Source organism: Lissotriton vulgaris, chromosome 12, assembly GCF_964263255.1.
Source record: "Lissotriton vulgaris chromosome 12, aLisVul1.2, whole genome shotgun sequence".
In the NCBI taxonomy this organism is placed as follows: Eukaryota; Metazoa; Chordata; class Amphibia; order Caudata; family Salamandridae; genus Lissotriton; species Lissotriton vulgaris.
Genome location: NC_141700.1, coordinates 44,662,202 through 44,677,477, shown reverse-complemented (window position 1 = coordinate 44,677,477; position 15,276 = coordinate 44,662,202). Strand labels below are relative to the sequence as shown.

At 44.6% G+C, this 15,276-nt stretch overlaps 1 protein-coding gene across 2 annotated transcripts in view; it reads left to right on the top strand.

Moving 5' to 3' along the window:
* The window catches only part of LOC147673212 (beta-1,4-galactosyltransferase 1-like), a 208,600-nt gene that overhangs the window by 176,747 nt on the left and 16,577 nt on the right, over nucleotides 1–15,276 (top strand). For both annotated transcript variants that reach the window (XM_086947006.1, XM_086947007.1), the window contains exon 4: nucleotides 4,484–4,671. In XM_086947006.1, the coding sequence (XP_086803132.1) occupies nucleotides 4,484–4,671 (188 nt within the window). The remainder of the gene's footprint in view (nucleotides 1–4,483; nucleotides 4,672–15,276) is intronic.

Here is a 15,276-nt window from a genome sequence, read left to right as displayed (position 1 = left end):
TCTTGGACACACATCTGCGCTGATCACTTTGCACTGAACTCCTCTCCCCCACGGACTCTCTCCACCTTCCAACTTCAGTCTAATGGTTTCTGCCGCTCTGATAACCGTTCGCTCCACTAGCTTCTTCACTCTGTTTGAATATTTCCATGCCAATGTCCAATTAACTCTAGCTGCTCCCACAGATTAATCCACGATATAACTTCAGTCTCTTCTAAAAGGCATTACTTCAGACTCCAGCTATTCACAACTCCTCCTGATAAGTAACTGCTTCTGTCTCTTCTCCTCCTGCAACTCCACTCCTCTCCTCTGCTCCAATCCAACTCCACTGCTTTCAGCTCAAACTCTTTCCGCTCCTCCAACTCAACTGCTTCTACCACTCCAGCTCAACTAACTGACTCCGCCTCTGCACTTCACTATTATGGAATCCTGTTTCCTCATGGAAAGTTCCAGCCATCAGCCTCCTCCCACCAGGTCCATGCACCAGGTTCCTTGCTCCAGACGCTCCCACAGTGATCAACTGCTTGTTTCGTCTAGAGACCTGAGCCCAGGGACACTTCTTGATTAGATTCAGCTCTGGCCGGTTCTCTCCGGTTCGCTTAGGGCGAACAACAGCTCAAAACCAAAATATTACCTTTCCCCTTCAAGCATCTCAGCTCTGCAGGGATAGAAAGCAAAATGGAGTCTCTCTAGTTCTGGGCCTTGTAGGCCTGACAAGGATGAAATAACCCTTAGCTCTGTCAGAGTACCTACACAAACCATACCAATGTGTAATATAAAGTCAGGACCACAGGATCCACCCTCTACTATAGGCAAAATAATGAAAGAACACATAACTATGCTAAAGCCAATAGGCAATAGATGGATTAGAGTCAAGAATAAGGGATCTATCATCATATAAAGCAGCTATCCTCTTCTAGGTCTGGAAAAAGGGCTTAAAAGGGCCAACACAAGGTAAGAATACAGCCTATAGGTGTGAGCAAGTTTAAAGTCTTCATCACTCCGAAATAGAGCCAAAAAACCTGTCAAGCCAGCATCTAATACTTAAAAATAGCATACTTAAATCCCATATAATTAAAAATCACTGGACATTAAAAAAAAAATGAGAATGCTGTACTTGATTCGAGGAAACAACGTTTTTGGGAAAAGAAAAGGCAGAACACATTGTTCATTAGAAAATTAAAGTGACCTACCGAGACAAAGGCGCTTTCATTAAGTAATTAACTGCAAGAAAAAAAGAACACATAAAATAGATCCAATTGCATTCACTTTCAAAACGTTTAATCTGGAAAAGCTAACTTTTGGGCACATAACTTTGCCACTCGGGAAACAGCCCACTTGTGATAGTGCTCTATCTATCGCCATCTATCTATCAATCTATCTATCTATCTATCTATCTATCTATCTATCTATCTATCTATCTATCTATCTATCTCTCTATCTATCGATCTATCCCCCTCTGTCTATCTATCTATCTATCTATCTATCTATCGCCCTCTATCTATCTATCTATCTATCTATCGCCCTCTATCTATCTATCTATCTATCTATCGCCCTCTATCTATCGCCCTCTATCTATCGCCCTCTATCTATCTATCTATCTATCTATCTATCTATCTATCTATCTATCTATCTATCTATCTATCTATCGCCCTCTATCTATCTATCTATCTATCGGCCTCACTCTATCTATCTATCTATCGGCCTCACTTTATCTATCTATCGGCCTCACTCTATCTATCACCCTCACTCTATCCATCTATCGGCCTCACTCCATCTATCGGCCTCACTCCATCTATCGGCCTCACTCCATCTATCGCCCTCACTCTATTTATCTATTGCCCTCACTCTATCTATCGCCCTGACTCTATCTATCGCCCTGACTCTATCTATCGCCCTCACTCTATCTATCGCCCTCACTCTATCTATCGCCCTCACTCTATCTATCACCCTCACTCTATCTATCACCCTCACTCTATCCATCTATCGGCCTCACTCTATCCATCTATCGGCCTCACTCTATCCATCTATCGGCCTCACTCCATCTATCGGCCTCACTCCATCTATCGCCCTCACTCTATCTATCTATTGCCCTCACTCTATCGCCCTGACTCTATCTATCTATCGCCCTGACTCTATCTATCTATCGCCCTGACTCTATCTATCTATCGCCCTCCCTCTATCTATCGCCCTCCCTCTATCTATCGCCCTCCCTCTATCTATCGCCCTCCTTCTATCTATCGCCCTCCTTCTATCTATCGCCCTCCTTCTATCTATCGCCCTCCTTCTATCTATCGCCCTCCTTCTATCTATTTATCACCCTCACTCTATCGCATCACCACAGAATCACTCAGGGGCACCACATCACTCAGGGGCACCACAGCATCACTATGCGCTACCACAGCATCACTGAACGCCACAGCATCACTTGTCGCCACCACAACATCACTCAGCGCCACCACAGCATCAATCTGTGCAACCATTCAACAACTACTGGTTTAAATATGTTCTCTCAATGTTTCAAGCTTTATTACAAATGTCAGAAAAATATGTTAATATTTCACTTCTGTTCTTGGATTTTCATTACAATAAAATACACTGAACATAATCTTCACAAAAGTTATTTACAAAAGTTAAAGCTATTGCCATTATAAATTACAATAACTTTTATGTAAGTATTAATTATTTTTTTAAAATTAAAGGCCATTGTTATTTGTAATATCAATACATCTAAGTCACGTAAATACAACACATATTGCATTACAAATACTATAGGTGTCACATTTGCGAAAGTTAAAACCATTGGCATTGTAAATGACAAAGCTATTAATTTCGCTATTTTCAAAACCAACACATAAATAAAAGATTTGGCATTTACAATACCAATAGCTCAAACTTTCCTAATACGAGACCTATTGCATTGCAAATGCTTGTTTCACATTCCTCTGTTCCATGCTCTAATAATTAATACATTATGATGTGTTTTTTGCACATCCATCTCTGTTCCATGCTCTAATTGATAATACCTTATAATGTGTTTTTTGCACATTCCTCTGTTCCATGCTTTAATTAATAACACCTTATGATGTGTTTTTTCACATTCCTCTGTTCCATGCTCTAATTAATATTACGTTATGGTGTGTTTTTTCACATTCCTCTGTTCCATGCTCTAATTAATATTACGTTATGATGTGTTTTTTCACATTCCTCTGTTCCATGCTCTAATAATTAATACCTTATGATGTGTTTTTGCACATCCATCTCTGTTCCATGCTCTAATTGATAATACCTTATGATGTGTTTTTTCACATTCCTCTGTTCCATGCTCTAATTAATATTACGTTATGATGTGTTTTTTCACATTCCTCTGTTCCATGCTCTAATAATTAATACCTTATGGTGTGTTTTTTGCACATCCATCTCTGTTCCATGCTCTAATTGATAATACCTTATGATGTGTTTTTTTCACATTCCTCTGTTCCATGCTCTAATTAATAACACCTTATGATGTGTTTTTTCACATTCCTCTGTTCCATGCTCTAATTAATATTACGTTATGGTGTGTTTTTTCACATTCCTCTGTTCCATGCTCTAATTAATATTACGTTATGATGTGTTTTTGCACATTCCACAGTTCCATTCTCTAATAATTAATACCTTATGATGCGTTTTTGCACATTCCTCTCTGTTCCATGCTCTAATAATATTTTATGATGTGTTTTTGCACATTCCTCTGTTCCATGCTCTAATTAATAATACCTTGTCATGCGTTTTTGCTCTCTGTTCCATGCTCTAATAATATTTTATGATGTGTTTTTGCACATTCCTCTGTTCCATTCTCTAATAATTAATACCTTATGATGTGTTTTTTGCACATTCCTCTGTTCCATGCTCTAATTATTAATCCCTTAGGATGTGTTTTTGCACATTCCTCTCTGTTCATGCTCTAAATAATAAAACATTAGGATTTGTTTGCACATTCCTCTGTTCCATGCTCTAATTAATAATAGCTTATGATGTGTTTTTGCATATTCCTCTCTGTTCCATGCTCTAATTAATAATAGCTTATGATGTGTTTTTGCACATTCCTCTCTGTTCCATGCTCTAATTAATAATAGCTTATGATGTGTTTTTGCACATTCCTCTCTGTTTCATGCTCTAAATAATAAAACATTAGGATTTGTTTGCACATTCCTCTCTGTTCCATGCTCTAATTAATAATAGCTTATGATGTGTTTTTGCACATTACTCTCTGTTCCATGCTCTAATTAATAATAGCTTATGATGTGTTTTTGCACATTGCTCTCTGTCCCATGCTCTAATTAATAATAGCTCATGATGTGTTTTTGTAGATTTCTTTCTGTTGCATGGTGTAATAAAATCTCATGATGTTTTTGAACAGTCCTCTCTGTTGCATACTGTAATTAATCAAATCTAATGATGTGTTTTTTGCACATTCCTAACAGCTTTCTGTTTATCTTTGTAGTTTGGGGACACAACCTTTAACCGAGCCAAGCTGATGAACGTGGGTTTCAGCGAGGCCCAGAAGGAATACGATTACAACTGTTTTGTCTTCTCGGACATTGACATCATCCCAATGGATGACCGGAACCTCTATCGCTGTGGCAGCAACCCTCGGCACATGGCGAATGCCGTGGACAAATTTGGCTTCCGGTAAATGAATATGGTTTGCATCTGTCATTTTATTCTCTGCTTTCAGGAACCTTGGGTAGAGGATCGAATTCATATCAATGGGTATAAGACTTGTCATACTTCAGCCGTACATTCTGTATATGGGAGAGCTAAGCAAGGATTATGTACATACATTTCGAATTATATGGATGTGACCAAGATAAAGCTGCTGGCATCTAAAATTTAATATCAAATTATCACTATTGAAATCAATAAGCATTGCTGATTAGTTGTGATACATTATTCTAATAACGCTGCGTTTGAGCAGATTTGCGTGGCCCTTAGACAATGCCTAATGGTAATGATTTTTCGTACATACCCAATGACACAGTTAAATACATGTTTGTACTTTGGAATGGCGATTTTAATATTAGTCTGTGTCCACATTACGCAGAAAAAAGCCTGTAGTGTAACATTAGAAGGTGCTATAGGCTATACCTCGTTCCCTCATTCACTTCATGTGGATAATTTGAATGATATTATGCTCGTTTGATTTAGGCTTGGCTGATGAATTATTCACTCCACCAGTACCATTCGACTGCACCTTTAATGGGAGAGGTGCAAACACAATTATAGATTATGTGATAACGGAATTCATCTAGAGTTCATGGTTTTAAAACACATAACAATCCTCTAAGTGATCACTTTCCGCAGACTGTACGTTTTAAACTGCCTAGCAAAGCAAAAAAAAGAAAGGGTAAGTGCTCAAATGCGGTTAGTATTATTTCTCTTAACAGAACTAATGGTTACTCTTTACGGGTGGTCCAAAGTTGATCCTGTTAATTTTACCAAGCAGCTTGTGGGTAAACACTAAAAGCTTTTTTAGCTTGTTTAGGTGAGAATGTGGATCATGTTAAAATTTTAGAATCCTTCCAATTGATTACTCATGGGATTAAAGCAGGCTTATTGGTCAAGAATAGAAAAGGGAACATTGCGATACGGCTTGGACATTTGGTTCCTCCATATGGTTGACCTGCTATACAAGAATTCCGCAGTCCGTGTGCGGCTAGGCCCCTACATCTCTGAAGCGGTACCGGTGGGCCGGGGCACCCGGCATGCCCCCTGTCCCCGTTGCTGTTCGCACTGGCAATTGAGCCCCAAGCGGTGGCTATACGGGCGACTCTGGGGGATGGTATACCACTGGGGGACACGGTTCATCAGGTGTCGCTCTATGCTGACGACCTGTTGGTGTATGTGGGGCGCATGCTGGGGCGGCTGGCCCAGCTGCTGCAGACCTTTGCCACCATCTCGGGGCTTCACGTGAATGCGGGTAAATCCTGTCTTTATGCTTTTAGGGCAGGGTCTGCGGACCCGGGATACTGTCTTGACGGTACACAGGCCCAGTGGAAAAAGGGTACCTTTCGATAACTGGGTATACAAATCTACCATCGCCCCGCTGATTTGTTTGATGGGAACCTGGGAAGGGCAGTCACGGCTCTTAAATCACAGGTGGGCTTTTGGAGTACAGTTCCGCTGACGACTACAGGTAGGGTGGCGCTCGCCAAAATGGTCATGCTTCCCCGCCTCCTGTACTATTTTATTAATTTGCCACTATTTATTCCGGCCCCCTTCTTTAGCATGCTGAATAGGATGCTGCGGGACTTTTTCTGGGAGTGCTGCTAGGCACAGGCTGGCGCTTGCGAAATTATACCTGCCAAAGGATCGGGGAGGCCTGGCTGCTCCTTGTTTCGAACACTACTATCTGGCCGCTCAGCTGCAATGAGTTGCTCGCTGGCTGGCGGATAGGAGCAGGGATGATACAGCCACAACAATGCCGCCATACTCGCTAGAACAAATAACCAGACTTTTCCATCCTCTTGCTACAGTTAGCCGGCCAAAGCTGCTCCTCCTAGCTGTGGCACACAAGTGCTACCGAAGGGCCCTATATCTCACCCGCAATATTGTCCCTTACGCACCGGCCATACCTCTGGAGGGTTCCCCTAGCAGTGGGGGGGTGCTTACGGCTCATGCGCTTGTGGAATGGTGGGAGGCAGATGTTCATACGCTTGGAGATCTATACCGGGATGGTGAGCTCATACAATAAGAGATCCTGGTGGCAGAGGAGGGGCTCCCGCCCAGGGGTTTTTTTGCGCACCGCTTCCTGATGGCGAAATTGACTGCCAAATGGGGGGACTTGACCACGGAGCCAAACTAGCATCTAACTATGCAATACCTACACATCATGGGGAGAGGCAGGCACCTGGTTCGCTGGTTCGCAGCATTGCTGAGGGAGCATGCGGTTGTCTGCTTGGGCCCGCTTCGATGCAAATGGGAACTGGACCTGGGGCAGCCACTGGTGGATAAGGAGTGGGAAAGGATACTTAAAAGTCCCGTGCGTATCCCCATGAACATGCGGTTCCGCCAAATCCAGTTCTTCATTGTCCACAGGGCTTATCTCACTCCAGAGCTGATCAACAGGTATTTTTATCGTAACGATGCACTGCGCCCTAGGTGTAATGAGCTGGGGGCGGGGTTCTTGCACATGTTGTGGAGCTGTACTGGGCTGGGCACCTATTCGCGCGCGATTAATGGGCTGCTGCAGGGCACACGGGTCGTACCATACCCTTTGACTGGCCCGGGTACATCTTGCATCACTTCAAGAGGTCCCCTAAAGACAAGGTAAAGTCCCGATTCTTAGTTCTGGGGCACGTGGTAGCAAAGCGCCTCCTTACAAGGAGATGGAAGGCGCATGACCCGCCACACAGACGGGCATGGAGTTCCTCATTTCAGGCATGGGCTAGGGCAGAGTGGACTGCCAACCGAAGGGAGGAAACGCTGGGGTTACGGAAGGAGCCTATAGCGGCCCACTGGGAGCAGATGCTCTATGCGTTACAGCGGCTGGAAAGGGAGGGCCACATGAGACACGGAGGAAGCAGGTAATGACCACGCAGGCGGAGGCATGCCACAGGCCGCTGTACTGACAGGATAGTATGGTCCCTTTTTTCCCTGCTCTACTCTGGCACGAGTGCAACTACACTAGCGCAGTTATAGCTGAGGAGGACACAAGTGACCCCGGGGGCAAGGGGTGGGGGCAAAGGTAAGGGGGGAGGGAATTAAGCATGTACACATGGTTTACGCTGCCATTGTTATTGTTCCTTTGCTTTGTAAGTAAAACATTTGTTTCATTGATGGAGCTGAATGATCAGCATTGGACCACAAGAGTACCTGGGAGGTTGATAAACTGTTTTTCTACTGTAATTTAGAGACTGAATCAAAACTGGCAGAACGTAGTACAGCTAGCTCCTAGGTGAGCATTCATTGTTTCATTCACAGTAAAGCTTGAACGCATGTTAAACTAATGTGGCCACACGCTCATGTACTGATCAAAAATCGATGCATGATTGCAAACTTCTGTATGCAATGCCTGTTATTACTGAGTGTTATCTTAAAACAATAAAAACAGATTTCCCCAAAAAAAAGAATAGAAAAAGGAACGTTTGGTTTGACACTAGATGTACCAGGGCATATAGGAACCTGAAACTTCGCTACACAAAAAACTTTGTAAGCTAAGTAAGAAATAAAAGTATGAAGATTGGGGTATAAACACGCTCTTTGAGAACGCATAAAGGGCATGAGAGAGGATGCATGGAGGGCACTGCATGAAGCAACGTTGGTTAGAGATAATAATGCGTTCTGGGGGGCCGTAAACGCCCCCTTCCTGAGATCCCAGGATACTCCAACCATAGAGATTGCAATCAGCGAAGAGGAATGAGTGAATCACAACTCAAATATGTATAAACTTCCAGTAGAGAAGATAAGAACTGATAGTGCTCCCACAATTGCTCCCCTGCCCCGCAGATCACTAATAAACCTTCAGTTCACCCTAGAAGAGGTTAATTTAGCTCTTGAAGCAAGTAAAGAGGGGAAAGCTTCTGGCCCCAATGAGATACCAGTAGACCTCCTCAGGCCCCTGTGGGGCCCACTACTTACACAAGTTATAACAGCTTGTTGTAACATAGGTTTCTTTGCTAGAAGATGGGAATCACTCTTAGTTCTGATATACAAGAAAGGTGACCGCGTGAATTCTGGCGAATCTCACTTCTCGATTCTTTGGTCGAGGTGGCTGGACGCCGCGTACTAAATAAACTTCAGGACTGGGCCGAGGCCAATGATATTTTATCTGAGTTGCAATTTGGCTTTGGACCAGGTCTTGGCACAGCTGAGCTGGGACTTTAGCTGAACCTATTAATTGGGAAATACATCCTGGCCAAACATGATAGACGGTTTCTGGCATTTGTAGACTTATCCTCGGCTTTTGATTCTGTAGAGCACGATAAATTATGGATTGTAATTGCCAATTTAGGTGTGGAGCCACTGCTTTTAGACTTCTTGAGGCAATTGTACTCTGGCATGAAAGCAAGTGTTCGATATGGGGTTTAGGGCGAGTGCACTGTATCATTCAGCAGAGAGTGAGGGGTAAGACAGGGATGCATTTTGGCACCCTTTCTTTTTACATTATATATTAATAGTTTGGGATTGACACCGTTTGATTAGTGCCGGGATTTACCACAAATTGGACATCGTCCAATACTTACCCTCCTCTATGCCGATGATGCAGTGCTGATGGCACAAACTCAGTTGGGGCTACAGCGTCTATTGATCAGCTTTAATGCTTACATGCAGAACCTGGGGTTGCAAGTAAATAAATCGAAGACTTTCATAAAGGACTGTGTTAAGTGATCTCAAAGTGCAGGGATATCCTCATAGATAAGAAGAAGATTGAATTCATCAAGACATTTCCGTACCTGGATCCTGTTTGACCAGAATGGCTCGTGGTGCCTGGCAATTAAACGAAGAAACCTATTGTCATTTAAAGCTTCGGCAGCCTTGGTTAACTTCTCAAGGAAGCTGGGAAAAAAAACGCCTGTAGAATTAATAAATATATCTAAGGCTAAGTGCATAACTACAGCTATGTATGGTGCTGGGTTATGGGTTATTATGATTGTCAGCCCCTACATCAGGTGGAGAATGCCTTTTTAAGATTTGTACTAGCTATTCCACCTATGTATGCTACGCGGATCAGCAGTCCCCCCACTTATCAAATTTAAATAAAATACAATCAATTATTTTATGGCATAAGATTTGGTCCTCAGATAAAACCACCCTTAATAGGGATATTATAAGGGACTGTCTTAAATTACAATGGGTACTTAGTTTATCCAGTATTGGGGTATCTTTCATAGATTCACATGCCTGAATCATTCCTCGTCGCCGAGGTGGGAGTCACACTGTATATAAAAAAGCAGTGCCAAAAGTAAATTACAGTAGTAGGCCCTATGAGAAAGGCCTGAGGCCTAGATTGTAGAAGCCTATCTACCTCATTATGCTAAAAAGACCAAAGTCTTTGTTCCAACCAATCAGCTCACAGCACCCTCTAGAACCCTCCCTGCAGAGCCAGTTCTACTCAGATTTTCACCGCACGTCATGTGGAAGGGAGTCTCTCTGAGTCTCTCCTCAGTTTCTTCTCTACTTCAGGATGTCTGACAAAAAGGCTTTATTTAAACCTTGCAGAATATGTCTAAAGAAAGGGTCCATGTTGATGACCAACATAAGGACTGCATTTATTGCCTTCATCCAAAACATGAGGCAAAAAATTGTAAGATCTGCACCTTCCCTTCCAAGACCTTGAGGGATAGGGAGGCCAGAGTCCTCTTATGGCTCAAATCCTCTTCAACTGATAATGAAGACAGAGCTTCGACCTCAAGTAAGAGAGCGAGATCGCAGGAGGATTATCCAAGTGAGGGGAGAAAGCATGTTAAAATCTCCCACTCCCCTTCGGACTCTTCACAGAGATCTTCATCTTCTCTCCCTGAAGCCCCAGCTCTCAAGGAATCTACAAAGAAAACTGTGAGTAAGACCTCTTCTGTCTCCTCACCTGTGACTACCATCTCATCTTCTGCTCCTTCGTCTACGGCTATGATTTTCACCACAGCCATCACCTCTCCTATCCTGTCTACTAGGATCTCCATTGTGACAAAAAGAACCATCGTCGACGATCCGTCGACGACAGTCTCGTCATCGAAGAAGCACTCGTTGACTAAGACACCATCGATGCCCTCGTCGACGAAGTCACATATGGTACCGTCGACGAAGAGGCAAAGTCCGTCGACGACAAGTCCGTCGACGGTGGTCCTGTCGACGTCGAGTCCGTCAATTTTGAGTCCGTCGACGGTGGCCCCGTCGAAGAGGATTTTGTCGGCGGTGGTCCCGTCGGCGTCAACTCCGTCGACGACTCTGTCGACCTGGATTCCTTCGACGATGGTCCCGTCATCGACGCCTCCAGCAAGACTAATAGCTATTGCTACTCCATGGCCTCCAACCACTATGCAGGTTTTTTCTACGCCACTTTCTTCTAAACCTTTTCAATTAATACCATACCAGCGGCAAGAAGGTGCTTACATCTCTCTACTTACGCCTTCCCATCTGTAAGAGACTTATGCTCATGAAGAGGAAGATGATTTTGAGGATGATGAAAATGAGGGAGCTTTTGGGATAGCTCACCATCCTTCAGAATTGAACATTAAGTGCCAGGATGATGAGGAGGATGAAGACTATTTCGAACATTACTATCAGGAGGACATTGTAGTGCCTCGTCAGACAGAATACCAAAGGCGATCTCGTCCTTCGGAATCCAGCCATCTGCCACCGAGCCTTATACAGGATTTATAGGCCATGCTGGCAGACTATAAACAACGTTTTCCGCCGCAGCAGGTCGTGCCTCCACCCCAACCTGCAGTTCCGGTTCCTCAACCTGAGATTCCACCACCTAGGTCTCCGGTAACTGAACTACCTCAACCTGATGTGCCTGCGAACACCCCGGATACTTCTTCGGATGAAGAAGTAGAGGAGGGCGAGTTACCAGATAATCCTCCGTTGGATCCGTGGGATACTTACGTTATTCCCATGCCGTTTCTACCAACTCCACAGCCTTCAGACTCACCACCTGAAGACATAAGTGACTTCCATAATCTTATGCAGCGAGCTGCAACTAGATTTCAACTACCGGTAACAGTGGAGCAGACAGAATGTTTTCTTCATGATTTTAAAGAGGAAACTAGGAAGGTCTCAAGAGCCATTCCTATTATAGATTATATTTGGAAAGAAGGAGTCAAAGTGATGAAAAATCCCGCTTCTGTGCCGGCCGTGTTACCAAAGATTGATCAAAAATATCGCGCTCCTCTCAATAGTCCTTCATGCCTCATTGGACACCCGCGACCGGATTTGGTCATCTCACAGGCCGTGCAGCAAAGATCGAAAAACCCAGTCATCCATTACAACATCGCCAGATAAGGAGGGGCGTCGTTTGGACCTTATCGGTAAAAACAATTCTACCATGGCTGCTGCCTCGATCAGAGCTGCAAATTCTTTGGCGATTATAGGGCGCTATGATCGCCAAATGTGGTCAGAGATGGCTGCTATGATTAATCTAATTCCAGATGATAAAAGGCAAGAGGCACGGAAGATCTTAATGGAGGGGGAGCGTGCAGCTGCAGAAACCATCGACTGCGCTTTGGATATTCCAAATACAAACTTTAGACAACTGGCAGGAGCTGCAGTTCTCATACAACAGGGCTGGCTAAAGGCTACCACCTTTAGGCCCGAGGTCCAACAAAAAATCTTGGACATGGCTTATGACGGAGAGTCTCTATTTTGGAAAACACATCGACGAGGCTCTCCAAGCAATCAAGACTGACACTGACACCGCAAGATCCCTAGGTGCAATACAATATAAGAGAGGATCTTTTAGAGGTGCTAGAGGACGTGGATACTTCTCTAAAGGAAGTTACTACCAACAAGGCAGACAATATCAGCCTCCGTACCGGCAAAATTATGAGTCTTCTTATCGCCAGTCCGGAACAGCTAGTTTCTCTCGCCAAGGCGGACGAAAGCGCACAAACAATCCGGGGCGAGACACTCACAGAAAACAGTGAGATCAGCCGGGCACCAACCTTAGTTCCTTCCCTCCCTGTGGGCGCGGAGACATCTGCCTTTCAAAAACAGTGGCAGAGGATTACATTCGATCAGTAGGTGCTGGACTTAGTTCAACATGGACACACCCTGGAGTTTGTCATCAAACCACCAATAACTCCGCCCAGGGGTCCCCCTCCCCCTCGTCTTCACTTAATGTTCAAGGAAGTTCATTCAATGCTCCTCAAGAACACTATAGAAAAAGTCCCAGTTCATCAGAGGCGGACAGGCTTCTGTTCCCGTTTTTTCCTCATAAAAAAGAAATCAGGGGAATGGCGACCGATCTTGGACCTGCGCAATCTCAACAGATATCTCAAGAAGCAGGGTTTCCGCATGGTCACTCTTTCGGAAATTTTTACTTGCCTAAACGAGGGTGATTTTATGGCTTCTTTGGACATAGAAGACGCTTACTTTCACATCCCAATTCAACCAAACATCGAAAGTATCTCCGCTTCACTGTGGCTGGAGCCCATTATCAGTTCAAAGTACTCCCATTTGGCCTCAAGTTGGCTCCAAGGATCTTTACGAAGTGCCTGGCTCCGATAGCGGCAGCACTACGCTCGTCAGGGATCCAGGGGTTCCCATACTTGGACGACTGGCTAGTCAAAGGTCCATCAAAGTGCAGAGTGCAGAACGACATAGCAGAGTGTCACAATCTCTTTGCATCCCTAGGTCTCACTGTGAACGAAAGCAAATCTCAAACTCTTCCGAAAAGAGTTGTGCTTTTCCTAGGGGCTCGTCTGGACACGAAACAATGCAAGGCATTCTTGTCTCAAGAAAGGCAGCTCCGTCTACAGGCATTGGCCATAAAACTGTCAAAATGTCACTTTCTGTTCGCCTGTTTGCTTCCCTTCTGAGAATGTGTTAGTCGGCCATAAATCTCATTCCACTGGCACGTCTCAAAATGCGGCCTTTAAAGGAGGAGCTACATCTCCAGTGGCAACAAGGAACAGGTTCCTTCGAGGACATCATCGAAGTCACCCCACGCACGGTAGATGCTCTTCAACGGTGGACGCAACTGCACAATCTAAAACAAGGACTCACATTCTTGCAAACTCCTCCGGACTTCGCTCTAACAACAGGTGCGTCCATGGTGGGTTGGGAGGTCATCTCCAGGATTTGCAAGTGCAGGGCAAATGGTCCCAGAAATACAAACAATGTCACATCAACAGTCTAGAGTTGAGAGCCATCTTATTATCTCTACAAGCGTTCCTTCCCAGAATTGCAGGGTCTTCAGTCCTGGTCAGAACGGACAATACCACCAGCATGTTTTATGTAAACAAGCGGGGAGGGACAAGGACAGCTACGCTCTCAAAGGAGGCTCAGAAGTTATGGGAATGGCAGACACTTCACAACATAACTCTCAAGGCGGAACATGTCAAGGGCCTCCACAATACCCTAGCAGACAAACTCAGCAGATCCTTGTCGGATTGCCACGAGTGGGAGCTGGACAACACTCAATTGACCAAGATGTTTCAGACTTGGGGCCAGCTAACGTTGGACTTGTTTGCGACCCAACAGAACAAGAAATGGCGGTATTACGCCAGCAAATACCCTCAACAGGGTTCAAGAGGGAATGGCCTGTCCATGCGATGGTCAGGGATTTATGCCTACACCTTTCCTCCGATCCTGTTGATTCCACGAGTGTTGCGCAAAATGAAACTGGAGAGCTGCCGCTCCTCTTAATTGCTCCCAGATGTCCTCGTCAGTATTGGTTTCAGGAGCTCATGTTGCTATCACAGAAGCCTCCAATCAAACTTTTCCCGGCTCCAACACTACTGTCGCGCAACAAGGGTCAAATACTTCACCCAGACCCTCAATCTCTGAAATTGCATGCATGGCTCCTAACTTCTTAGAATTTCAACACCTCCAGATTCCTCAGGATTGCCAGGACATCTTAAAGAGAGCACGAGTCCAGAGCACATTAAAGACTTATCGTCTCAAATGGAAGCGATTCTGCTCCTGGTGTACTTCAAATGCTTTACACCTTATTGAAGCTCCAGCAGAAAAAAATCTCCCTTATCTCTTATATCTGGCTCGTTCTGGTCTTCCTTTCTCTTCGATAAAGGTCCACCTAGCGGCTCTATCCAGGTTCAGGAAGGTGGCTGACATTCCCTCACTATGTTCTTTATCCAGACCCTCCAGGATATCGCGATTTCGCGATTTGCCGCGAAATCGGCAATTTTGAAAAAATGCCGCGATTTTTACAAAAGTGCCCGCGAAATCGGCATTTTTCTAGAAATCGCGGCATTTTTACAAAAGCCGCTATATCCTGGGGGGTCTGTGTGCATAAGCGTGTGTGTGACAGACAGCTTGCGTGCATGCGTGTGCGCGTTAATCCTTTTCACACAGCATGCTGAAAGATCTTTGTCCTGGAATGGGTGTATATAACATCTGACACCCCGCACCACAGCTCTGAATGTGCCCTTTGTCTTGGCAACTCATTTGAGATCAAACACAATAATCAGCAATGCAAATGGCCTGCGCACCCCACCTCACAGGCTGGGAACCAGGGGGAGGGAATGCGCTGCCCCGCCTCTTCTCCTGCCATCTGGCCAGGTGTCAGAGTCCCGTGAAACTTTTGGCACCGCGAATCAGTGCATTTTGGGATGGGAAATG